Source organism: Scatophagus argus, chromosome 3 (genome assembly GCF_020382885.2).
Source record: "Scatophagus argus isolate fScaArg1 chromosome 3, fScaArg1.pri, whole genome shotgun sequence".
NCBI classification, from domain to species: domain Eukaryota; kingdom Metazoa; phylum Chordata; class Actinopteri; family Scatophagidae; genus Scatophagus; species Scatophagus argus.
Window position 1 is genome coordinate 10,887,762 of NC_058495.1, and position 27,805 is coordinate 10,915,566.

At 41.3% G+C, this 27,805-nt stretch overlaps 2 protein-coding genes across 2 annotated transcripts in view; both read left to right on the forward strand.

Annotated features, from left to right (window-relative positions):
- skib (v-ski avian sarcoma viral oncogene homolog b) overlaps window positions 1–16,886 on the forward strand; it is a 31,645-nt gene extending 14,759 nt beyond the window's left edge. Inside the window, exons 2-7 of the mRNA XM_046383398.1 lie at window positions 12,440–12,553; window positions 12,800–12,903; window positions 13,005–13,249; window positions 14,059–14,333; window positions 14,436–14,666; window positions 14,786–16,886. Coding sequence (XP_046239354.1) covers window positions 12,440–12,553; window positions 12,800–12,903; window positions 13,005–13,249; window positions 14,059–14,333; window positions 14,436–14,666; window positions 14,786–15,007 — 1,191 coding nt within the window. The 3' untranslated portion in view covers window positions 15,008–16,886. The remainder of the gene's footprint in view (window positions 1–12,439; window positions 12,554–12,799; window positions 12,904–13,004; window positions 13,250–14,058; window positions 14,334–14,435; window positions 14,667–14,785) is intronic.
- A 1,551-nt stretch (window positions 16,887–18,437) lies between these two features.
- Window positions 18,438–27,549, forward strand: plch2b (phospholipase C, eta 2b). Its single transcript, XM_046385260.1, has 21 exons — window positions 18,438–18,480; window positions 18,553–18,750; window positions 20,562–20,708; window positions 20,955–21,198; window positions 21,463–21,592; window positions 22,050–22,220; window positions 22,797–22,890; window positions 23,024–23,227; window positions 23,337–23,457; window positions 23,592–23,763; window positions 23,854–23,964; window positions 24,382–24,479; window positions 24,589–24,677; window positions 24,800–24,985; window positions 25,090–25,197; window positions 25,276–25,400; window positions 25,505–25,589; window positions 25,673–25,819; window positions 26,182–26,261; window positions 26,343–27,435; window positions 27,545–27,549. The coding sequence occupies exons 1-21, from the start codon at window positions 18,438–18,440 to the stop codon at window positions 27,547–27,549; spliced, it is 3,651 nt and encodes a 1,216-aa protein (XP_046241216.1).
- Window positions 27,550–27,805: the final 256 nt, after the last annotated feature.

Consider the following 27,805-nt stretch of genomic DNA (forward strand, 5'->3'; position numbering starts at 1 on the left):
ATCTTGATTTATTGGAATGTCACCAAAAATTATCATGACAATGGAATTAAACGTACTTCCACTGCCAAGAACACTGATTGGACTTGACAAACTTTAAAGAAAGCATCAAAGGCACCTTCAAAGACAAGCACTGAAAGAGCCCAGCCAGAGATTCAGTGAGAGCCTCTCAACATACTTTGGCCTGTTTATTCGCTCACATTTTGCATCATGTCAGAGTCTCGAGCTTGAAGAAAAGGAGTGAAATGAAGCACAGGCCCTTGACTGAGAGGCTGGAAACGAAGGACTCTCTGCTCTTGCTTTAGTGGTTCCGTCCACTGCAGTGATTCAGGGGATAAAAATGTGGCCTGTGTCTCTTTAAGAGTGCTGGCCTGTCTGCAGAATGCATCAGTCCTGTGGAGCAGACACAGGCCAGCAGGAGGAGGGGGTGAAGGGAGGAGCGTGGGGCTGTGCGGAGGGAGGAACGAGGACAAGAGGGAACAGCCGCAGTCTGGGCTTCCAGCCTCCTGGCTAGACTGCTGAAAGTTATTATTGAGTTCCTGTGTAGGGCCTCCCCTCCCTGCGGCATACTCCTCTGTGCTCACTACGAGGTGGACGGGGAGTGCGGGAGAGGCAAAGAGAAAAGTTGGCAGCCTCCCATGCCCCTTTGCAATGACCTTAAATGCAACAAATAAAGGATAATTTTGTTTGATTTTGTGTTTGCAAGGGTGAAGCCTCTGAAAGCCTTGTAAGACTAAGAGCAGCCACACACCCTAACAGCCTCACAGCTGCTCGACAGCAGCTGAAACTGCAGCCTGGCTCACTGTTGTCTTAAGTTACAGTTTAGCAGACATGTCCTGTTGTCTTAGGAATGGCTTTAACTAGTCAAGACAAGAAGGTTGATAGTTCACCAATAAGAAAGCAGAAACTAAATCCTCTCCTGGCATGCAAAGTGATGAGTATGATTCAAGGACAAGCGGAGGGAGGACGGCCTTCAGCCTCCTTCTAATGACTTTGTCTTTGCAATAAATTATTTTTGAAGGGACTTCTTAAAATATGAATAGCAGTATTAATACAGAGATTATGAACAGCTTCACCAGAGTTTTACTCGCATTTGCAATTCAGGCTAGTCTGCTTTTTTTCTCTGTGTAATTAGTTTCTTGTAGGTTATCTTGTCAGCATCCAACGTGCAGGTTTCAGAGATTTGCTTGGAAAGACCATGGAGATTATGGTCACACACATCATGCCATCCTCTCAGGCCTGTGCCTGCCTGCTTGCAGCACTAATCCCTGGCCTGCCTTCCCCTTTAGCAGCTACATTAGGGCTACAAAGCACCTACGTCCTCCCAGCTCAGCCCACCAAGAGAGAGACAGACTTTTATGTAATGCTCTGTCCAGTGTATTTGCTCTGAACCTGCTGTTGCTTCAAGCGAGACTCCCTCAGGTTAACAGTACCCAGCTGCTGCCTGTCCTACTGTACTCAACTTGTCATGGCTCTGGCTCGCAGAAAGGTTTGAACCTATACAGCACCTGAGGCTCATCAGGTTTTCCTGCACATATCTTCTGTAGCATGTCACATATGTTCCCTGATTAAACCCAGCACGTGTCTTCATTTATGGTCAGTTTGATCATTTGGCCGCTGTTTTGAAGCCGTCTCGGGCAGGGTTTTGCAGAAAAACTGGGCGAAGGGGGGGAGGGGGAACCCTGGCGCAGAAATGGGTATTTTGTGGAGTTCTGTTTGTTGAGTCAGAGCTTAGTTGGGCTCTACTGTTATGTGGTTGCCATGGAGAAAAACACAGGCTCTTGTGCAGTAAAATCATCCAGGAAAAGACATTTCCAAGAATTTTTCAGAGTCAAAAAACAGACGGCAAATTGCAGAATTCATGAGGTGCTGTGGTCCACCAACCACCCCTCTCAGCCCTCCATTTTAGAGAGCTCGTATTCATTTTATGGAAGCTGCCAGGCTTGAGCCCTCTCACCTAATTACTTCTGTAAGAAGATATGTTTTCCTATGAATGGAGGAGGGAAACAAAACCAGTGTTTAAGGATGGAATGTGTGATCTTAGGAACGGATGTTGTGGGTGTTTTATCCCCTATTTCCCTTACAGACAATTCCTTGAACAAGTGGAAACAAGTGAAATGCTATTTGATCTCTGTCAAATATTACTGTATACACATACTCACACTGTGAGGCCCTCGTACATTTGAGTCAGACTGTTGCTCTGCCCGAGAGGAACATTTTTGAGAGGCAATAACTCCTGGTGCAGTTTTGAAAGTGTGTTGACAGTTAATTGGTTGAAACCAGTGCTTTCTTGTATTTCTCCTGAAGCTGTAATTCTCTTCAGTTACGTCAAGGCTCCTTAATGAGCTCTGATATAAGGTCTTTCATTCTTACTGTTTCCTGTGTTTCTGAATGGAGTCGTTAGCACTTTTCAAATAGTGCCACTCTCTGGTTGCGCTTTCTAGCATAAGAGAAACATTCCATACAGTATTTAGTGGTGCAGCATAAGAAGCTGTGATCCGTGACTTTCACGCTTACAAGCTAAATTTGAAGTTCAAACCTAATTACACAAAAGAAGTGTCTTTAAAAGTCCATGTGTCTGTAGTATTAACTTAAGTGGTTATTCATTGTTTGTGGTGAGACAACGGCAGTGGAGCACAGATCAGGTTTTTCAACCTGGTGACCGGAAAGGCAGCATTTCCACAGAATGACCAGATTGCTATCTATAAATTTCAGCAGAATTTATTGCCTCGGTTCAACCAATTAGCTCCAGAACAGTTTTCAGACGTATACTGTGTTGGTGAAATGGCATCACACGGGACCCTGAGTGAGCAGTGACCCTGACTTCACCTCACCCTGTCACAGCTTTTATGACCTCCTCTCTCTCTCTCTCTCTGCCCCCGTCCTGTCCCCTCACACCTCTTAACCTCTGGTATTCATCCCATTTTCATCTTTCCAAATAAACCTGCCACCTGCCCTCCTCACTGGCTACTTGGGGCTGCATGTGGCACGGCGGCACAAACCGCAGCTCAGCTGACTGACATTTTAAAAAGCATCTGGCCCTCGATGGCTCATTGGTTATACGGTTGTTGCTCATTGCTTTATGGCTGAAATTAGCTGTGTGTTACTGAGCTGATGCTTATTGTTACTCAAATTAAATTATTTAAAGGACTAAGTCTGCTGAAATTGTTTCATATATATATATATATATATATATATATATATATATAAAGTCAGAAACATATGTTCATGAACTGGAAACAGAAATAGAGACCTCTTAGGATTAGAAAATGATTAACTACTGCTGTGATAATCAATTACTCTTTTTTTTCAAGCAAAACATCCTCCAGTTCCAGCTTCTAAATTGCTGCTTTTCTCTGTCTTATGTGATTATAAATGGAATATATGGTGATTTGGACAGTTAATCGGACAAAACAAGTAATTTGATGACTTCTAAGGAAACTGTTTTTGGTATTTTCTGTCATTTTAAAACAAAACAATGGTTTGACCAAACAAGAAAATAGTTACTCGAAACTCTAGCTTAGTTCATAAGATCCTCATTACCTAACAGGAATTTTAATTATCTACATATTTAAAAAAAATAAATTCAAAGACCAGTAGCAATGAGTCGGGTATAACAAGTTATTTGACTCACTGTGATTTTTACTGAATTAAAACATTATCTCAGTTCCTGGGTCAAATGTCATTAGGGTCATTATGGTGGTCTGTTTTATCCCCTGTACTTAGTTGTTAATATGGAGATCTGACTGTCCATCTGGCCTGTCAGTCTCTCAGACACTGGAGGTCTAGACCCTGACTGAGTTCAGACCGCTGTAGCTAGCAGTTCCCAAGCAGTTGCTCACCCTTCCCTCTCACAGTCTCAAAAGCCTCCTCCTGTCTTGGCTTCTCCGCCATCTCGGCCTTGTAAGGGAGGTGCAGAAGAGTCATCCAGTACCAGGTACTGCGAGCGATATAATGATCTGGGTATTTGGAGCTGTTAGTGTTTGGGTTGTGGAGAGGTTATCCAGTGACATTTTAATCATCTTTCTGCCTTCTTTGCCATGGCATTAGCATTAATCTGCAGGATTAAAACCCAGCCAGTCAGACACTGGACTTGCTGTGTCGTTGTAGAGCAGAGAGGGTGTGTGCTAACAACACGAATGGCCATGCACACTTCCCCCCGTGCACAGGTAGGGATGTGCTTATCAGTGACAAACCAGAGTTTTCAGTTTAATGCACACTGCTGTCTCAGAGGGAACAGAGTCAGTTTATGGAACCACAGATTTTCTCTCATCTCTTTCATTACTCTGCCATGAAAAACCCACAAACTCCAACTCACTTAATTATCTTGTATTCAGACATAAAATCCTATTTTACTCTTTTGTTTCTTAAAGAGATTGTAGGTCAGCTTACTAGTGGAGTACTTTTCAGCCTGTTAAAACAGTTGTATAATGTCTTCTGTGGCTTTGGAGGAGCTTTCTAAAGTCTGAGAAAATAATCCTGATTATGAGACTAATGGACAGAAAACATTACATGCATTGTATACCAGGGGCATAGAGTCTGAAAGATGAGGGCATTTTATAGACACAGAGGATTCAGTTGCATCATGGGAAGTTAAATATTTAGCATTTTCCTCATGCTTTAATTATCTCACCCTCCCTAATTGCTTGAATGCCTATTTAAAATAAATCCTATAGTTACTTTATTGCGTAACTCAATTTGTTCCATTATTGCATGAGAAAATTAAAAAAAAATAATACATGATACAAGTGAAGCTAATTGCAGTGCACTTGAAACAACTAATTCTTTCTAATAATAACCAATAATTGTCGAGCCTTCCTTTACATTCCAGTAATTATTATTCAAATCATGTCAAAATTATGTATCTCTTTGTGAGATATGCCTATTAATCTTATCAAAACAAACTCATTGTTCATTTCATTTTATTTCCTCTGACACTAAATAAATTGTCAGTAATGTTCAAAACATGAGGCACTGAACCATAGCTTTATTGTTTACATTGTAGTTTTGAGGTGTAAACGTTGACATCGCTCATCTTAGTGCAGCCGACGCCAACTTTGAATGATAAAATCATTTGAAATTATATGAACTATAAACATGTCCCAAATTCTGAATTGAAGTGGTGGGTTATAGACTGTATCTTTTGAAATACAGAGATGCATCACTGGCAGAGAATCAGATGAGTGTCAGTGTAATGCCAAGGGATTAAGCTTGCAAAGCAAAGATGGCGTTGGCACTGCTGCACAACAGAGATCAAGTTCTGTGAAGGCACGCACACATGTATGGAAGTCGGGATACAGCCACACAAATGCTGACAAGTTTTCTGAAAAACTGAACAGAACTGCTGCACGATACTTTATGAAATTAAAACAGTCTTGTTTGGTTTTGAAACAACAGGGGGACAAAAGCTGGAATGCACTGAGAATTTTCTCCATTTTAGGTGTGGGAAGTGTTCTTGCTCATTCCTATCTGGAAACCATTTCAGCCACCCTGACAAAGGCTTTCTCACAGTTTTCCTTTAATTCAATTCAAGAGCACACAGACAAGCTGAATTACTACTGTGAATTCCAGTGTCGCTGCAGCTCAAACTGCCCGGTCAGAGCTCTTTCTCCAATTAATGGATTCTTTTGAAAAAAGAAGAAAAACAGTCACATTTATAATACTAAATATTTAATTTGTTGGCTTTAAGCCTGGAGAAATCACCCTGCTTCCTTACAGTGGGATTTTTTTGTATGCAGAATCAACCAAAACCAAAGCAGTTATTTGTGTATAAATCTAATTTCCTTGCAAATTCACAGATACTCTTTATTCTTTTATTCAAGACGTTCCTGAAAGTTTCATGAATACGTTTTAAGTAAGAATTCATGTTATCCTTCAAGAGTACTAAATTAAATTTCATAAACGTGGGTCAGCAAGAGTCTGTCTTTGCTCTTTCTCTCTTTCTTTTTCTCTGTAACCTTCATCCCCTCCGGCCTTCTGGTTAGCACTGCAGCTGCTCCTACATTATAAGTGTGCTAAATGTGAATAGAAGCATAAGGGCATTGTGTGTGTGTGTGTGTGTGTGTGTGCAGAGAGTGCACGAAAGTGCGTATGTTTCTGCCTTTATTAGTTTGCAGCCTGTGTCTTCCTTCAGATCATGCAGCCTGATGTTTAATTCTCTTACTCTAACATTGCAGCAGGGGGGCTCAGACAACTATCTGCTGAATTTGGCGCTATGTGCATCTATAAATACACCAGTCACACAGCACATTTCACTTCCTAAGATAACTTTGCCTCACAACCATACCAAACATGCTCCCGCTAATAATGTGTAATCTGCAGTGATGTCTATTTCGTGTGTTTTAGTCTAGGGTTTCCTTGTCTGTTGAACTTGGTACTGTGAGATCATCCTCTGAGAGAGAGTGATTTGGAGTCCACTGCCAACATGCTGTAAGAAAGGAAGGCGGGCATGTCCGTGTTGTTACAGTCACCATGTTTGGACGTGATTTGGAATTCATTTCTCGCCACGCAATAGTACAGTAGGCTGATCTTTCTTTTTGTTTGCTCTCAGCAAGCAAGTTGAATTTGATTCATCCAGGAACAGGTTTTTTCATGACGGAGAAGCTAGAAATGAAACATGTCATCAAAAGATTAGAGAGTTTAATGCATTTTAATATCTTTAATTCACATTTGGACATGTTGTATTATTGCACTGAGTGGAGTGAATTAACCAGTATAATATATGTACATTATGTCTTCTCTGGATAAATTATTCATCTTATCAAATCAGTGTGTCTATATTAAACAAATCACTCAGGGATATAAGTGATATAAATATATTTTTTTTATATAATTTCCTTGAAATCAGGATGCAATGTGCACGAAAAACAACAAAAACTTTTTTAGAGAATATTTGAAACAGCCTGATTTGCATGGGAAAATGGTAAAGCACTCAGCAGATTTGTTCGCTCATTTTAAGAGTTAAGACCTATTAAAGCCAGTGGTGGAATGTAAATAAGCACATTTAATTAACAGTTTGAGGTGGCACTTTGCTCTTATATTTCTCATTCTATGAACAAGTCAATGAATATCTTATGAATTACTACAGCAGATTTTACTCCATTACGTTTATTTGACAGGTACAGTCATTTGTTAAAACACAAATTAAGATTTTACATGCAGAACATATGATGAGTTTGGGAACAATAAAATGCTAATTATTCATAAATGCAATCATAATATAATGATACCAAAGTGTAATCACAGACCATCGTTATGAATATATGTACTTTGTACAGGCGATTAACGATTTATAAGAAGACGAAGATGAGGAAAGACCACAGGAAGAGCAACAGAGGAGGAACCCCTCTTCCAGGACAGACATGCATGCAGTGGATATAAAAGAGTAAACGGAAATACCAGAAGTAGAGTATCAAAAATGAAGAAAGTGAATGACAATAATAGCTGAATAAAGTGCAAACGTATATGAAGAGTGCTCTGTAGGAATTACTCCAACTGGTTCCATTGGGATCACTAGATCTTGTGTAGCATTGATTTTCCACACATATAGCTCACTTTATGAATGGCTGACAAATGCAGAACACTGCTTTAACACTCTGTTCCTTAGCCTTGAAGCTATATGTGTCAATCTGTGCAAACCTGATGAGATATTTTCCACCTTTAGGGACAGCAGCTCGTCCGCCTCAGACCTCATCAAGTCTCAATCCCAAAGACAATTAGGACAATCCAATAAGCTTTACTGTAATGCCGGCCTTATGCCAAGTCCTGCGGCGCTCTGTGTGTGTCCATACTGCTGTGGCTCAGTACATGAACAATAGGCCTATGTGACCTGGACACAACAGAGCGAGAGAATGAATTGATAAATTAAGCTAAGATTTAGCAAGGGGATATGGGCGCTTGTGCTGTTTCTGTGTGGCGAAGGGATGAAGTTTCAGGGATATTCTGGGCAGACACCAATAATTTTCCCCCAGCTGTTAGGAGGTGACCACAGGGCTTTATATAAATCAAGGGACTGTCGTACAATTTATGCAGTGAGAGTTGAACAGAAAGCTGAAGGCATCCCTGTGAATATCCACACCAAACTACAGGGATCATATTACTGAAACTAGTATTCTCTCACTTCCAACTAAGGCCGTTACCCAAGTGAGCCGTGCCAGTTGGTGTGCCCTTGAGTGAGACAGCGCCCCACTAAGCACATGTCGATCTGGGGATTACATTCAGGGCTTTAGGAGGGGAAAGGAGGCCGTAATCTGAAACTGTTGTGTCTTGTTGCTGTGCACTTTTCTTAATGCCATGCTATCATGCAACATGTGTTGGTATTGTATGACTGTTGCCCGAGGAACTTCAACTGATGGAACTATTTATGTCTCTGCAGATGAACGCTGTCCCGTGTTTTATTTCTTGATCATTTCATTAACGTCTTCTTAGCACCAGAAAAGAAGCTAGAGGTTTGGATTTAGCCCGCTGTTATCAGTTTCTCCTTGTGGAAAACTTGAAAAATGTAAAGATTTGTTAACATATCAAGAAAACACAAAGGTAGGTCAAGTTATTAGAGGAATAGTTCAACATTTTGGGAATTACATAACAAGATGATGACACTCACTATTCCGTATGATAAGAATAAAGCTTCAGCCAGTAGCTGGTTAGCTTATCTTAGCATAAAGACTGGAAACAGGGAGAAACAGCTAGTCTGGCTCTGCGCAGAGGTATCACAGTATGACTTATGGCACCTCTAAAGCTTACTAATTTACATATCTTGTGTGTTTAGGTGGTCCTGTGTAGGCTAGCTGTTTCTGCTTGTTTCCAGTTTTGGGTTGTGGCATCAGTCTTCTGATCTAACTCTCAGCAAGCGAGCGAATAAGCATATTTCTCAAAATCTGAAATTATTCCTTTAAGTTAAAGGATCATTTTGGTTTACTGTATTACAAACTGAGCCTTATTTTCTGAGATCTGAGAACATAGCGGGATTATGGACAAAAATTGTGCTGGGAAAAGAAACAGCAGCCAGAAGTTCACTTTCAGTCATGATCCATCCATCCATCCATTTTCTATGCCTACTTTATCCATCGGGGTCTTGGGGTGCTGGAGCTTATCCCAGCTGACAATGGGCGAGAGGTACCCTCTTGCTGAAATACAACAGTGCTAACCACTGCACCACCGTGCCGCCCCGTACCAACAAGTAGCATTTCTGATTCAGTCACAGACCTCCTCCATCAGGGCTCAATAAACATATATTGTTGATTAGCTCCATGTTCAAATGAAATAACAGCTCAATCCCCATCACGCTCCAGTTAGCATTATATTGACAAATTATTCTTCAAGCAGGTCAAACGCTCTGCTCTTAGAATAGATATGTTTGTGATGTGTTGTGTTTCCCTGTGATTATCTGCCATGCCAGCATGAAAATAGCTGGGGCTTTTGGTATACTGGTATTACTATGTCATTATATGGCACTAATTAAAAAATAAAGCATTTCTTCTCTTGCCCAGCTGCTATTAGACCCTGTTTAGCCTACAGGTTTGCTTTGAAACGCTCCCTCATTACAGCGCCTGAAAGAAATATCATACAATAGCGAGTTGAAAAGGGCAATGCTTGAATGGAGTCTTAAAGGAGAGGCTGTACTTGGCCTTCAAGTATACATTCCTTCAGCTCAGTGCTTCCTCTGTGGTCCCGCTCCCCTGGCCCACCCCCCCCTCCCACTCAAGACTCAGTTCCCACAGGGGACTCAGCCAAAGCAAACTCCTCAGAGGAAGTCTCCCTCTCTCATGAGTGAGAGAGAGAAGGAGAAAGAGAGGGATGTCCTGTCATCTGGCTCAGTGGGACCTGCCAGGCAGTAGGATGTGCGAGGGGTGTTATGACTCCGTGGCCATGCTATGTCTATGATGTGGTGGTGAGTTAAGCCCATGTGGCTGCTCTCCTGTGAGGTCAGTGTCAGATTTAGCCAGCAGGTCCCTTGTGGTGTCTGGGAGTGTCTGTTTTCTGACTCTATTATGTCTAGCGCTCATAGCTTTCCTGGAGCTACAAACCTCAGGGTAGAAATAGTACCAGACAGGCAGACATCCTTTGTCAGGAAAACAACAGTCATGTCGGTAATTACAGAGTCTGATTACAGCACTGCAGCGGTTCTTAGAAAACCACCGACCTTGAGTCAGACAGGTGAGGGGTCGAATCACCATTGCTGAGCAGGACACAGTCAGCAGGAGGTCTGGGATAAAAGAATTACCAGTAACCTACAGAAGCAAAACCAAAGAGCATGATGAGTGTGTGTTTGTGTGTGTGTCTGTGTGTGTCTGTGTGTGTGTGTGTGTTTGTCTACATGTATGAATGGGTGTGTGAGTTCTGTGGTTACAGGTTAGACAGGTAGGGACATTTATGAGTCAGGTAGACGTGAGGGGAGTGTCCTGTACAGACAAACATGTGACGTACATCTCACGAACCAAAAAAGCCCTCAGTATGAAAAGTAGAAATGAGAAGGTGGTATTTTTAACTTATGTTTTAGTTATGGGTTAGTTGCTGAAACTTGAATTTAAAGGAGTGATTTGGCCACAATTTTAGATTAAAATATTCAGAAAAGTAGATTACTAAGTAGAACTAAGTAGACTAACTGTAGATTTTTTGAGCAATCATTTAGTCAAATGAAATAAACTTCCTAGTACACATGTAGAAATGGTGTTCAGAAGGAACACAGTACAGTAACTTAAACTAAAATAACATTGAAAATCAACGCATAAATGCATAAAAATCTATTATAGATAAAAATTCAAATACATATTTTTCAGAGAACTAAAAATTATAAAAAACAGTTATATCCTCAAAAAGATTACTAAAAAACTAAAGAGAAGACATCTTCTGACATGTTTCTATTGTATCAATTAATGAAAAAGATGTATAATAATCAGGTTCAGTGTTTAAATAATTTGTGGAATTAAGAGCAGTGATTGGTCAACAGATCTGAGGGGTCTGAAGGGAGCCATTTTACACTTTAGAAAAAGCCAGAAAATTGTGAAAAATTGTCCTTTCAATCATCCAAAGCCCAAAGAAATTTGATTTACAATAATATAAAACAGAACAAAAAAGAATCCTCACATTTGCAAAGCTTGAACCCAAGAGTAAATCTGATAGTTGATTAAAAACTAGATTTGGCAATTCATCTTGTTTTGGCACTTTTGTCTCATAGTTTAGGTACACGGTATCAGACTTGACCAGCACCTCCACCCTTGAGCACACAGTACCAGACACACACTCACTCCTACACACGCACACACATCCTCCCACACACACATATGCATGTCTACACCCACCCACCTCCCCAGTCGTCCCAACACCCACTTCAAGTTGCGTGTTCACATACACACATGAACACATACAGGCAGCGTCTGGCTTCCTGTAGGAAAGCTGTGAGACGTGATTCATTACCAGCCGGGCTTCTCACTTAATGCTAAATGAGGTTTGTCATTAATTTCCATCTTGAGGTGATTACGATGAACAGCGATTAAGGTTTCACAACTACACGCAACCCCGGTGGAGTGTTTTCCATTGAGGATTTTGAAGGTAGACAAAGTAATCGCTTCTCAGATGATAAGATGGGAGTGTTTGCCATTCCTGCAGGCAGAATGTCATAGTAGTGAGTAAGAGAGTAGCAGGCAGGCCCGTGCTGGCCTCTGTGCCTGCCCAGGTAAACATATCCTCTGTCTGACAAGTGCAGACCTGAGGGCTGAGAAGGTTAGCTATCTCAACACATGGTCCCGCAGCGTGCCAAACACACACAGACATACAGTGTGTACAATAAGGCACGCTTGAGATTCACTATGTCATGGCATTTTATGACAAGGCAGATGCTTCCCTGCTCATGTTTTCAAAGCACAGTCTCCTTCAAGCATGTCATGATGCGGTAGCTTTGTGTTAACATGCGACTCCCTCTGAACACTTCAACTCAATCGTCTGTCAGAGCAGAGTGCAATTACTTTAATTCGTCTCCCTCTCTGTCTCCTTCTGTCTCAGTATTGCAATATTTCTGTGGTTCGTGGAGTCGATTTGCTCCACCTGATGGCGCCTCTTCTGCCTGGCAGGGAGCAATGTAGCTTTACTGGCTGCCAGCCAGACCAGCTTGAGTGTCTACTCAGCTCAAAGCCCTGCTCACACACACACAAACATGCAAACATGCCAAGCTCGGAGACTGAACGCATCTAATATCCTCCTAGTCTCTCCGTGGCCCCTTTTCTGTTTGTCTAATTTTCTTCCTTTCTGTGACTTTGCCTTGAAAAGGTCATCATGTTCTGACATATCTGTATGTTACTTATGAATAATTCCATTTACAGTTATACGATAGCATTTTTAGAAGTTGTGGGCTCTTGAAATATCCACTGTACTTTATGATATAATATCTGCACTTTAGCTATGCAAAGATCACGATGATTAACAATCTGTTCGCTCCTCTCCTCAGTCTCCCAGTCCAGTCCCAGCCAAGAGGTCCAAATTTGACAAATTGCAATCTCCTCCAGCTGACAAAGACAGGAAACCTGACTGGTTACAATCGCTGTCAAAGTCTGCAAACAAGGTTTGTGTGTTGTGTGTGTTGCCACTGTCAAACTGGATTTGTAGTTAAGCGCAAAGGTCAAATGGGTGAGATAAAAGCCATTGTTCTTTTGGATCATCACATTATCATCCATGTTCGTCTTCTCATCATTCTGCCTTGTTAAATGAAGAGGGGCATTAGAATGTGTTTGTCACGGCTAATTTAATGTTCACTGGTAGTTTACTGTGAGTTTATCCAAGCTTGTTGTTTTGTTTGTTTTTGTTCCAGGATCTGAAACAGGTCCAACTGAAACAGAGGCCCTCTGCTTTCCGCCCCTGGTCTCCTAAGGCAGTAGAAAAAGAGAAACCAGCTGCTCAGAATGAGGTGGAGAGGTGAGTCATCTGAGGAAGTCTGTGGTAGTTTCAGTTTAAAGAAATGATATATGTTAAATCGATCAGGGAAAGCCTTAAATGTACCCGTACTGTCTCCACAGGTCCTACATAAAGAGTCAAGAGACTTTGGTGACTCCCAATCTGACACTAGCTCCCCTGGTCCCTCCAGTCCATCCCAGGGACAGCCATGCTCCTGGCAGGGGACACACAGCCATTTCCAGACCGCTACAGGAGCTGCATAATGGAGAAATACAACCTGCAGTAAAACCGGCCCCCTCTGGTACAACCAACCAGCCCGACGACATGGACACAGATGGAGAGATTGATGTGGATGACAGTGATGATCGTGAGTATCACCCATCAGCTGGAGTTTACAACAATCCAGAGAAACAAATTGAACAGAACTACAAGAGTCAGTTGATATAAGACACAGATTTTACATTTACAACTTGTACTTCACTGTAAGTTCCACTGAAAATAAGCCATAGCAGAGCCTTGGTGTGATTCCTGTGCAACTCTGCCACCTGGTGTTTAATGGAAGAAATGCAGGAGCAATAAAGGTTGTCTGCAAATGTTGCCACAAAAAAAAAAAAAAAAAAAAAAGAACATACAACAATTTGTGTATTTAATTGTAATATATATTATTGTTGTAATGTTTTGGATCAGGGACTGTAGGAAGCTTAGTTTTGGTTTCACTTACTGCTACTGCCAGTACATGAAGCTATTCAAAACGTTCTGTTTGAATTTTGTATCACAGCAGTTGTATGTAGTACGATTGAGGAGTAGCTCAGGCAATTTGAAAAAGTAGAGATAAAGATATAAAAATATATTCCATTAAAATAAAAATATCAATTTTTATCATTTTTAAAAATCATAAAGAAATCTATGCAATAGTAAAAATTGTTTAAATTAGCTAGTTAAAAATAATGGACAAACAGTGAAAATATCTGAAAGTAATGGATATGTGTGGGTTCTGCCTATCCTAGTGTAACAGAACAAATACAAACACAAAGCTAACCTAAGCAGTGAGGGTTAAATTGCATTGAAAAAAATATATGAAGGGGTACTTGAGTTCATTTGACAGGGCTGTGGGGGCACATCAGACAATGCTGGGAAAATGAGGCGAATGTATTATAATCCCCCCCTCACCCCCAGGTCCAGTGCCGGCTTCCCCGCTGGCTTCTCCTCGGTCGGCCTGCAGCAGCGTGTCTCAGACTCTGGCCCCGCAGAGTGTTGCTCGACCTCAGGAGGGACTCACCTGGCTGTCAGGGACCATTTGCCCGGAGATGGACAACCTGAGACAGATGCTGTATGGGACCATGGACACCAAAGAGGCTCGAGAGAAAGTCCTGCAGGAGATTGTCAGGATGAGAGTGAAGCAGGAGGAAAAGCTGGCAGCTGCTGTGCAAGCTAAACATGGTCTTCAGCAGGTATTACATCCTGCTCTCGTTAAAAACGTTATGAGCATGAAATGACAGCTTCCTAATTAATATTAGTGTTTTAAACAAGAAACCATTGTGATGTTTTTACAGGAATTGGAGTTTGTGAGGGTGGCAAAGAAAGGTCGTCTTCGTGAGGCCATCGAAGCCAAGCGCAATCTGCGAAAGGAGATTGAACGCCTTCGCGTGGACTGGGAGAGGAAGATGAGGGACGCGGAGGAGTCTTGTGGGCGGCTGAAGAGAGAGTTAGAGAGGGAACGGCAGCTGCGAGTTTGTGACAAAGGCTGTGAGGCTGAACGTCTCCGGGTCAAATACTCCACTCAGGTAAGATGTACGCAAACGACGCTCATGTCACCAAACACACCAATACAGCTTTTAGGACCTGTCCCTCATGTGTGTTTCACTTATACTGACTGCTGTCTGTGTTGGGTTTTCTTGTGCAGATTGAAGAGTTACATGTGCAGCTACAGCAGGCAGAAGCTGACCGTGAGCAGCTGAGACAAGAGCTTCAGCAGGAGAGAGAAGCTCGGCAGAGCCTGGAGAGTGTTGTCAAAGACCTGCAAACCCAGCTGGCCCTGCAAGCCGACAGCAGCCATCCTGGAGACTCCAAGGATGCAAAAACAGATGCACACAGACAGACCACAGAGCACATCAATGGATCCTAAAGTTGCACATTGAAACTGGAGAAAAAGACTCAACAAAAAGGACCTCGTGCACAGTCCTTTTAGGGAAAAGACAGTCAGCAAAATGCAAAATCAGTTTTGTAGAGGAAAAAATCTGTCATATATGATATGATATAAATCAATATTATTATGACAACATAAGAATTTTACTAAATGAACTGGAAAGTAGCATGACGTCTGAGCATGTTGTAGAGCGTGACTTTAAGAAAGACTTCTTCAGTGATGAACACATCTCTCCAGTGACATCAGAGCCCTTGGTTAGACACCTGACGCTGTCCAAGGATTTTATTTTGGTATAAGCTATTCTAAGATGTGCAACTATAGCCACATAACATTACTTGAATATGAAGGGAAGAAACATGTTGCGCCTGGTGAAACATGAGCAGATGATGAAACTCTTGGTGCCACAAAATACTGGTACACTCAAAGGTGTCATTGCAGACCACTGGAAACAAGAGACACCAGTTTACCACTATTTACTTTTAATATCAGCTTGCTTTTTATAACTGTGTAGTGGATGTACTTTTTAAGAAATATTGCTTGCGCAGCACTGTTATTCCACAGGCAAGAAAAAAAAAACATCCATATACAAACATGTACGCATGTATACCAGCTTGTCTACCCTTTGTATTTTATTAACCCGAAGTATTGGAGGTTACATGTGGGCTGTCTTCAGGTCCACCACTGTTTCATGCTTAGATATTTTATGGAAGTGTTACTTTTTGAATTTATGATTTATGATGCATTTGTTGTTTGAACATTGTTTCCCAATGATGTTTTTGCAACCAGGCCATGTGATAAAAAGCAAATATTCTTGCCCACATTAGTGCAGATAAGTCTACAAACTCCTCCTAAACTCCTAAAAGAAAAAAAAAAACTTTCAATAGCTGTCTGTTTTTGTTGAAATGCGGTACTTCTGATTTTCTATTGAGTATTGTAAAATAATTTATATTCTATAATAATTTGCTGCCTATCACAATAAGCATTCATTTTTAGTCACTGGTGTTAGGGCTCTTAAATCAACAAATGCTGTTTATATGAACAACATTTCTACATAGATACAAAATATGGATATATATTTTTTTACTTTAAGAAAAGGAATTGCACTTTTTAAAGAAAAGAACATTGCATTGTGCATTGTACTCCCTGTTACATTTTTCAAAACACAAGTTAACATGAATTTGAACACACTTTCCCTCAGTACTCTCTGATGTAAATACAATGTTATTGTAAATAAGATATTTGTTGGTATGTTTGCTTGCTCCAGACTTAAATTGATTATGAATATTATTTTTTGCTCTTACTTGAAACCAAAAAGAGACTATATTTTGATTTCATCCCTGAGTATAATTGCAATCACAGGGCATTTAGCAGAATGGGTGGATGTCAGTTTAAACAAGGAGAATGAAACCATCAGCGGTCATGAACTTGACCTGTCAGTAGCTTTTTATGTATGACACACCAACAGAATATTATAATTTGTCCCTTGATTTTGTTTATTTGAGAAGATCTTTATTATTTGATGAACTATAGAGTATATATTACACCACAGACCAAAAACTGAAAAATGGATTTGAAATCTCTGCACCTCCAGTTCCCTCGTCAGATAGAAGCAAAACTTTGTTGTGGTTTCAACCTTAGGTGCTCTCATATATTTTAGACAAGAAACACTTTTATGTCTTATCATTATGATACCCTCACTCAGTATTTGTTGGGTACAGTGTAATAGCAATATCCATTTTGTTAGCTGATACTGTTGTAGTTTTGGTTTGGAAGTGGGGGTTCACTTGCCTCTTGTTTCAATGTTTAATTTTCCTTTGAAAAACATGTATAGTACCGATTAAAATCTAAGTCAATCCTACGGTGTTCTGAGAAGTCGTTTTTTCAACCACAATGGAATCTGTGTGTGTGTGTGTGTGCGTGTGGTATGAGAAACAATGTATTTTATATCTTTAAATATAAATCATCATCAAAACATATAGGCCTAGTAAATGATTTCATAAGGGATATGATATAAGGGAACAGTTACTTCAAAGACAGCAGTTAATAAACATTAGGAGCTTGATTATTCAGTTTTATCCATTAGGCAGATGATTGCACAGGACTAAATTGTCTGTACCTCAAGCATATGCAGTTGATAAAGGATTGAAGTTGCTAATGTGATGCTGAGAGCAAACCTGTTCACTTGTTGTAGTCAGAAAAGCACAATTGTCGCTAATATCAAAAGTATATATACAAGGGTCCCAGTGGCTTACACGACAGTGTGACAGAGCCTGACACTGGCACTGATGCAATGAAATGGATCCAAGCATCATTAACTTTATCCTTTACATATGCATTTCATATTATAACGTAAAGTCTTGCGCGAAACAGGCCTGTCTTACATTCAGCTGACACACTTCTTATTGATTAGTTGTTATATGGCAACACTGCTACCTTTTACAAATGAGAGCTTTATAGGCCCCACACAGGAGTTTTCACTTCTGCTGACTTCTTCTTCTGCTCATGCAGGTAGAAATTAGAAGGAGCCATGCTGGGAATTACCGTATGTCCTATCGCCACATAGACTGTTGTCCCTCCCTGACAGGCAGGACTAATCTTACAAATAAGTGAGAAAGTCTTCTCTGTGCTGGCAAAAATAAGGAATTCATCTGTGTGGGGCCTCTAAAGTAAAATCAAAATTTTTGCATGTATTTCAAATATTGGTGGTTCTCCTTGTACGTGTATAATGTATAATGTACATACTGTGTGATATACAGTAAATACTTACTGTATATCACAGAGTTGCCTCTAGAGGGAAATCATTGCACACAGTTGAAGAGGGGACACTTCAAGCTTGTTAATAGCCAAATGCACCAAAGTGACGATAACATTAAATCATGATAACGTCTGTCCTACAGGCAGTCAATTAAATCCATTACAAGTTCTACATTCTTTAATTATTAAGACTATCATAAGTGTATTTAAATAAATATTTGCATCCTATGCCACTGTATTCCTTCAGAGGCTTACTGCTTGCGTGAAAATCCCTCCATGAAAGCAAGGCTGAAGCCTCACTCCAGGATTACAGCTTGAGGGAGATTTAGTGGCCGGTACTTGTTGCACACTCTTTCTCTGCGAGTCTTCTCTCAGTGCAAAAAAAAAAAAAAAAGATCAATACAGAAGAAACTATGGCTGTTATGCTGGATCACTGGACACAGGATGATGAGGAATGAACCTTCAGCATGCGAATTTTGTTCCCTAATCCCACGTGGGCAGACTAACTGAAAGAGGAGAATATGCTGACACTTGAAAATCTGCGTGAGAGGAGCTGTGCTATAAACAAACTTTGCTGAAGAGGCCAAGCAGAGAGAGGTGGGTTCATGTGGTGTGAATGGGACAGGATAGCTGGACTCAAATGTACTCCTCAGGGATGAGCAGCACCCCAGCCATGGCACCTCTGTCTCCAGGGCTGAGTGGCAGCCCACCGCTGTCCTCTATGTCACCCAAGAAGACCACCTTTCAATCTTTAGGATCTCTGTCAGCAGGAATGTTTTCCCCCACGCTTGCTAAGAGCTCCCTCCATCAGGCAAAACAGGCCTCGAGTTCCTTGAATTCTCCCACCACATCCATTATGAGCTCTCCAAAACTCTGGCAGAAAGCATCCATCTCCAGACTTGCAGAGGAGTTTTTCTGGATTGGTGGCAGTGTGGTCGCACAGCCAAAATGGAGACTGGGTCAGATAGGTAAGAATCACTAACGGCTCATTAAAAAATATAGCTTTCAATCACTCATATTACTGTAGTATGTCAACAGACTGTTAATCAGAGGACCACAAGCACCGGTAAACTAAAGAAATCTTTCTTACTGGACACCTCTGAAATATGAAACCAGGATGTGTGAATTCGAAACATTAACCATGAGATTTTCATTTCTCTAAACTGTAAATTTTAAGCGCAACAGAATAGAGTTGCAGGGAAGCCTGTGAGTAGATAATGGGCATATGGACAGTAGACAATCCTTTAGGATTAGCCTGAATGATGTGCCAGGCTGCGTCACATGTATCTGAGCTTCAGATTACAAACAAAGGTTACCTGCACACAGCACATAAAACAATCACACCACTTCAACATGACTTAAATGTTACAGTGTTAGATCAACTATTTTAGTACAAGCACTATGCACATGACATTTAAAAGCTGCGAGACATCTCACCAAAGAAATAATTCAAATGAGGGTGAGGCAGCTGACAAGCGGTGGATTTGTCTGTTGGACAAAGACGGTTTCAGGGTCGTGCATGCTTGTTGTCTCTTTGTTTGCCTCTCGACATTGACGCCTATACAGCTACTTAAATCCCTGAGTGACGCAGCCTATAATCTCATAAAGAAGTGCTTGATGGTAAACCTGTACTTGCCTCAGCTGCTTTGGGGATACCTTTGGTGTTGTCATGATGTCTTCATGTACATCATAACAACACATGTACTGCTATATTTCAGGTATTACAAATTATCTGGGCAAAACTTGCAATAATAAGTATAGCTGCTGCGCAGAAGTGAGTCTGTACAGAGTATTTTGAGGAGGAAGAGGAGGAACACATATGAGAAAAACATGAGGGTCTGTCAGCAGAACAACCCAGGCTATAATAAAAAATTTCTTTGAAACCTTGTGTCTCTAATCCAGTATTTCTCAACTCTGCTCATGGTGACCCCCTGGCCTGCATGTTTCAATTGTTTTTGCTGCTCATCTAAAACATATGGGACATGGAGTCTCCAAAACAATATCTAGTTAGGCAAAGGCTGTTCTGTATAACACAGGGCTTAAACTCATAACCTCAGACACCAAGATCAAGTCATGGTCTTGTTGAGGCACCTGCTGGGCGAGATACCACAGATGGCTTCACACTGACTCAGACAGTCGCCAGGGTTGCATGTAAAGGCACATTTCAAATTAATGTCAAAAGAAGACTAAATTCTGAGAATTTATGTACTTCATCTGAAAAAAATGAAAATGTCTGTAATTTAGTTTTACAGAGATTGAGTGCTCCATACATGAGAAGCAGATATCTAAAGATGCTCTATTTCCCACTGACAACAGTAGTTTATATGAGGGTAGAATTCAAAATATTGTCAAAAATGTATTTTTTTAGATGCAAATCTTAAGTTTACCACACCTCGTCTGCCATGATGACAAAAATGTGATTGGAGATATATTTAGTGATAATTTGCAGTGTTATGTGTTTACAGTACTGTGTGGAGTAAAACATTTGCATGGATTGCGGCCACAGTTCATGATAATTCAAAAATCTGGTTGGATAGTTGGTGGAGGACAGACTGAAGATGCGGTGTGGCAAGCTTGGTATCAATTGATACCTGGATACAGCTGCCCAGTCTCCAATAAGATAATCTTTGACAAGTCAGTTGGAAAAATGAACAAGTTAAGCCACCAAGATGCTACATTTTACATTCAGTGCGCTGAAAATTTGCACGAGCACCTTCTGAGGTTGGCAGTAAATAAATGACTCTTGGCAAATAATGTGTCTTCTTGAACTGTTCTGCAGTGGAGAGGTGTATGTGTACCATGCAGGCCGGCAGTCAGATGACCAAACTGAAGGGGAAGAAGAAAGGACTAGTCCGTTTTTTTTACCTGGATGAGCACAAGTCCTGCATTCGGTGGCGGCCCTCTAGGAAACATGACAAGGCCAAAAGTGAGCCATCACTCTCAACATTCTCAACATTCATTTTTCAGCTCTCATGAGAAACGACATGGTTATGGAGTAACTACTGCAAAATCAATCAACATCATTAATAATAAATTAAATTAGGACTACACATAAATCTATAGCTGCAGCTTGCTATCTCTTATAGCTCTGACACTTGTGATAAAACTTATCAATCATTCTTGGTTTTAAGGCCTCTTTGTGTGTCTCTTTGTGTGTGATTACCTGTTTCAGTAACTATTGATTCCATCCATGAAGTCTGTGAGGGGAAAAGGTCAGAGATCTTCAGGCGATATGCAGACAACCGCTTCGACCCAAACTGCTGCTTCAGTATTTACTATGGGGAGCGTGTGAAGTCCCTGGACCTGGTCTCCACCAATGCAGAGGAGGCCCGCACCTGGATCACTGGGCTGAAATACCTCATGGCTGGGATCAGTGATGAGGACAGTTTGGCCCGGAGGCAGCGCACCCGTGATCAATATCCTTTATCCAGTCTCTCTTACATATGTTTAATCTCTAGATGACAAATTACATTTATAGAACAATATATACATGTAAGTGTGCTCCATCTCACTACTAATTCTCTTGAGCCTCTCTCATCCTGATCCTTCAAACAACAAGCTAGTATAGGTAATGGATATGGTTGATGCATCCTCATGTACAGGAAGTTTAGAATGACAAAACAATACACATGAAGTTACCTGATTATGATCCTTGTATTCATCCTTAACTGCATCCTCACATGGTTACAGCAGACGTTCTCTGAGGCAGACAAAAATGGAGATGGCACACTGAGCATTGGAGAGGTTCACCAATTGCTCCACAAACTCAATGTGAATTTACCCAAGCAGAAAGTCAGGCAGATGTTTCAAGTAAGACTTAAGTCCATGAGGGTTAATTGTGCAAGTTGCCATGTATTTAATTTAATTCAGTTTGACCTACCTTTGCACTATGAAACTATGAATAAAATTTGTCTTCAAAAGACAACAACTTCTTGTAACAGAGTGTTGGATTCGCCTTACTCTTTTTGTCTTGGAAGATTATTGTATATGCAGTATTTTGGTAGGAAAGTACAGGACAGTGCCACAGGAATGCCATATGGCCACAGCTGAACAGATGGCTTTAGCTGCACTGCAATGTTGCTTTGCCCCTCCTGATGATAGCACTCTCTGTGAACAGGCTTCATCATGTTTGATTGCGATAGGGATAGGTCCTTCAGATGGATGTATGCTGCGACATATTTTTAACTGGGTGGTTATCTCAAATCTCACACACAGAGAGATTTAAGCCTATTTCTTTCACATAAAAATACTTTTTTGTTATTTGTAGGATGCAGACACAGATGAAAACCAGGGTTCTCTTGGCTTTGAGGAATTTTGTTCTTTCTACAAGATGATTTCCACACGCAGAGACCTATACCTGATAATGATCTCCTACAGCAATCAAAAGGAAGTCATGGATCTTCATGACCTTGCACGCTTTCTGGAAAATGAACAGAAGGTATAATAATAAGATTCAAGGCCATAATTCTTGTTGAGTTACCATAATTCTCACTCACTGTATTATTGGTAGTGTAGTCTGCCATTGCAAAATAGCATTTAAATTGCACGTGACATTACGCTTAATAAGACGAGGACCTCATAGTGGGTCATCGTGGAGGTTAAAATAATGTTAATTTGCGAGGCAGCTGGATTCGCAAAATGAGAAGATCACAGAGAATCCATCTTGCCAGGGTTCAGGTTATGCTCTTCTACAATGTCATATTGTTCATCGATCAGATTGCCTGAAATTAGCTCTGACTGACGGTGATAGAAAAATGGTTCATCCAATCACCTGCCATGTATTTTTTGCAACTGCGGCCCTTTTCCAGTTTCCAAGGGCAACTTGGTGTGTCAGGTTAAAAATAATGTCTGGACTTAATTTAGAGTTGTTTCCCTGTGGTGAAAATGCATAGAGTTCCTCAAAAGGTTCCTAGACCAAGGGGAAATGTCCTACAATGAAAACAGGGCTTAAAACAGTAGAATAAAAAAGTACAGTGCAGTGACTATTTTACACAAGCATATGTTTCATTTACAGATGCGAGGTCTGGCCAGAGAACATCTAGTTGATATAGTGGCTAAGTTTGAGCCTTGTCCTGACAACCTGCAGCGTATGGTATTGGGTATCGACGGTACGGTTGACCACTGACTATGCACTGAACAATGCATATCACCATCATATATACATTATAAATGTCACTTGGACCAGACACGACATCAACACAGAAATACAAACACATCCGTTCTGACACTTTCTCCTTTCAGGATTTACCAACTTCATGAGAAGTCCTGCAGGTGATATCTTCAACCCTGAGCACAATCAGGTGAACCAGGACATGACACAGCCCCTGAATAACTACTTCATTGCCACCTCACACAACACCTACCTGACAGGAGACCAGCTGCTCTCTCAGTCTAGGGTGGAAATGTACGCCTATGTTCTCCAGGCAGGCTGTCGCTGTGTTGAGGGTGAGAGCCTGCAAAACCAGAACTTCAGTTCTCTGCAGTGTAATTTTATGACAATAAAGAAGGTGACTCACTGAGCCTTAATGATGTTGTTTCCTTTCTCCTCCCTCAGTGGACTGCTGGGATGGGCCTGACGGGGAGCCCATAATTCATCACGGCTACACCTTGACATCTAAAATTCTGTTCAAAGATGTCATTGAAACAATTAACAAATATGCCTTCACAAAATCACAGTAAGTGTTCCTGGGTCCTGATGCTGGTTTGTTTTGTCAAGCTTTCACAATCAAAAGCATTGCACATATGTGCCCCCCAACCTCCACCTCCACCCCCACCCCCACACTCCCATCCACCCACCCACCTCCTGCAGGTACCCAGTGATCTTGTCCATAGAGAACCACTGCACTGTGCCTCAGCAAAAGAAGATGGCTGAGTATCTGAGAGAGGTGCTGCAGGACAAACTGGATCTGTCCAGTGTCAGCATACATGAATGCAAGAAGCTGCCTTCCCCTGAGATCCTCAAAGGAAAAGTTTTAGTCAAGGTAAAATTGTTTTTAGAAGCATGTGCAGCCCGAATGTTAAGTGATATGCAGCACACATGAATGATTCAAAAAATAATTCTCTTTTTCCAGGGAAAAAAACTGCCAGCAAACCTTGATCCTGATGCAGAGGAAGGTGATGTGTCTGATGAAGACACTGGTGATGAGGAAGAGGAGGAAGATGATGATGATGACAATGCACAGGCGAGTGAAAAGATGATAGATAGATAGATAGATAGATAGATAGATAGATAGATAGATAGATAGATAGATAGATAGATAGATAGATAGATAGATAGATAAACATAATTATTTTTTATTACATTTGTAATTATTACCTTTTGTTTGACTGTTTAGGATGGGAAAAGTGTAACTTTTTCCAATCCATCCAAAAAGAAGAGGCGAATTGGGAGATCGATCATGAGGAGCTTCAAACGAAAGGTCAGACCTTGGCTTATTTTGCCAACCTATTTTTATATGGCCCCTGTACTTCTTGTACACTTTCCCTGCCATCAGAACAGCTGCAAATAATACATTTGACAGGATTAGACACATAATGTAGAGGAAAGAATTGAAAAAACTGTGAAAACATTCTGGTGACTGGTTCTTTTTTTTTTTCAGAGGAAAAAGAGAATCAGAGTGAAAAATAAGGCGGCTTCTGATGGCGAGTCAGACCACAGCAGCAGCAGGGAGAGGACACAAATTGTTTACCATCCCAAGTAAGGCTGGTAACTGAGTTTAGTTTTGAGTAGTTTTGCCATGTAATACTCTCTCTCTCTTAGTATCAACAGTTACACTTGTGCTGTATGTCTTTATCTCTGCCTTCAGGAAAAGGAAAACAATGAGGTTGTCCCGAGCTCTGTCTGACTTGGTCAAGTACACAAAGTCTGTTCGTGTGCATGACATAGAAACACAAGGTAAAGAGTCTGCAAAGTTAACATCAAACCTGAAATCTTTGTATATTTTCACATGTATAATCTTGAAATTTGAAAGGATGTTTGATGCTGTTTTTTTTGTTTTTGTTTTGCTTCTCTGGTAGCATTTACAAACAATTGGCAGGTATCATCCCTCAACGAGACTGTGGTGAACCAGATCTTACAGCTGAAGCCGGGTGAGTTGGTCCGTTTCAACCAACGGCAACTTCTAAGGGTTTACCCATCTAACTACAGAGTGGACTCAAGCAACTTCAACCCACAGCCATACTGGAATGCAGGGTGTCATATGGGTAAGGCTGTCACAGAGACTGCAAAACTTCCAACATTAAAATAATTCATGTTTAGTACTGTAAACGCTTTTCATTTATGTATATATGTTGATGTTTCATTCTAGTTGCAATGAATTATCAAACAGAGGGGCGTATGCTTGAACTGAACCAAGCCAAGTTCTCAACCAACGGAAACTGTGGATATATTCTGAAGCCTAAGTGCATGCGTAAAGGTATGCGCATATGCGGATTCTGCAGGATTAATGGCAACTGTCACTGAGCTGTCAGTCAGTTATTTTGGCTCTTCTCAGGTGCCTTTAACCCCATGTTGGAGGATCCTTTACCAGGACACAGAAAGACCCAGCTAGTGCTGAAGATCATCAGTGGACAGCAGCTTCCCAAACCCAAAGACTCCATGTTTGGGGACAGAGGAGAGGTAAGGTCAACATATTTCAGATGTAATCTATTACTGACCTGACAAACCTATTTAAAAGATTTATCACTAAAATGCTTTGATCTCTCATGTTTCGGTACTTCCAGATTATTGATCCCTTTGTTGAAGTTGAGATAATTGGTCTACCTGTTGATTGTTCCAAGCAGCAAACCAGGGTGGTGGATGATAACGGTATGTGCACAAAATGTAAATTGCAACAGAAATCTCACAATAAACAGGTGACTGCCTATAACTTCCCTTTTCCTGTCATGCAGGTTTTAACCCAATGTGGGAGGAGACCCTTGTTTTCAACATTCAAATGCCACAGATTGCCCTGGTGTGCTTTCAGGTGTGGGATCATGATCCTATTGGACGAGATTTCATTGGACAGAGGACTGTTGCTTTCAACAGTATGATGCCAGGTAAACTGTATAATGTGCAAAGCCTGTTTGCGCAGATTTTTTTTAAAGTATCATCTCTCATTAGGAAACTGTAAATTCTAGTAAGCTTAGCCTTGCATAAATACCGGAAATAGCTAGTCTGGATGTGATGACAAGTCTCCAGGAAGTTGTTGCAACCAACAAGACCTGGTCCCACACACAACTCCTTGTAAAGCCACAACTTGCCATTTCTACACTTTGGTTTTTGTACAGATCAAGCAACTGAGACATAAAGCCTTAAAGTCTTGCAAGAATTTTATCAACAATTTCCCAAAATGTTAAAATATTCCTGTAATATAAATTAAATTTAGGTTAACATGATTTTTTTATATACAAAATCCTAGGTTATCGGCATGTGTACCTGGAGGGAATGGCGGAGTCATCCATCTTTGTACATGTTGCCATCAATGATATAACAGGAAAGGTAAGCTACTCCTAATAAACTAATAAATCTAATTTGAGATTCAACTCTACCCTAAAATGTCTGGTGTCCTTTGTAAAACAGATCAAACCTACAAATGCGGTGCAAGCAGCCAGAAAACACATCCAAAAAGCAGCCCAGAAGCATATGAAGGGTCATCAAAGACAGCCTTCTCTAGACTTCTCTGTTCTATCCTCAGAAGATGGACGTGCTCTGTACTTCCGCAAGGATCTGGATGCCATCTCTCAGGACAGCAGGAATGGGGAAATTTATCCTCTGGTACAAGGGCCCGCAGCCAAAGCTGCCATCCACAAAGGGGCCATGAGTGAGCCAGTGAGGCGAGCTCACAGAGTTAAAATTCATGAACCACCAGAAACAAGGAGAGGGATCTTCAGCCGGATGTCCTCCACTGACTCCCACCACACAGAGGCTGCTCCCTATGCGAGACCAGATAGCTTTGACCTTGAGACCTCTCCCCAGGCTTCTTGTCTTGAAGTTCCTTACAGACAAAATTCAATTCAAGAAGAGTTGGAGAATGAGCCTGATGAATCACCAGAGTCAATCCATGCTGAGCAAGAAACAGTTCAGACATGTGAACCAGAGCAGCCTGAACAACGTGAGGAATTATCAGAAGAAACAAAGCTAGACAAGGACATTGCTACTGATCCTGAGGAACCACCAGAAACTCAGATTCAGACCAATTCACTTCCTCATCCTCAGCTTGCGCCACATCCTCTGCTCCAACCTGACGCCAAATCCTCTCCACTTATCCCTCCATCATCCCCTGCCAGGGTGAGACGGACCCTAGAGGCTCCAGCTTACCCCCGACCGTCCACACCAATGCGAACAAAAGCCCGCTCACGCAGTTGCCCTAGAAAACAGACTACTTCTCCTCAGACCCCGATGATGAACCACAAGCCTGTTTTCCATTGGCAGACACAGCAAGCACAAAACTGCAGCAGCTACAGCAACCAGGTGAAGCCCATACCCAACGGCCTCTGCCTGTCTGACAGCACATCCAGCGGCAGTGACATCAGCACTGACAGCTTGGAGTTTGTGCCCTACTGTGCGCCAGCCGGGACAGAGCAATGTGAGGGCACCCTGCAGAGAGAGATGAAGGCCCTTTTTGACCAGAGGATGAGAGAAATACGCTGCAAATCTCCGCTTTTTCTGAATGGTGAGCCACAGATGATGCATGATTCGCATTTGTAAATGAAAAAGAACTGCAGGTACAGAAGTTAAGTGGCTCAATTAAACCATGCCTTTTCTTTTCCTTTTTCTTTTAGATTAGATCACAGTTTAGATTTGGGGTTCCAAAGATGACAGTATCCTTCAGAAGACAAGAAACAACGCAATCAGAAAAAACAGTGGGAGTGGAAGTTCAATGGGAGGACTGGAGGACAATGAGGGGGACTGGGTCACAAAACAGTTCCAATTTCCTTTAACTAGATAAACAGGAAGACGCCACACAGAATTACACTGTTAGACCGTTTTTATTATTTTAGACCTGCTGTAATGTTTACAGTCAACATGCATTTATGCATGAA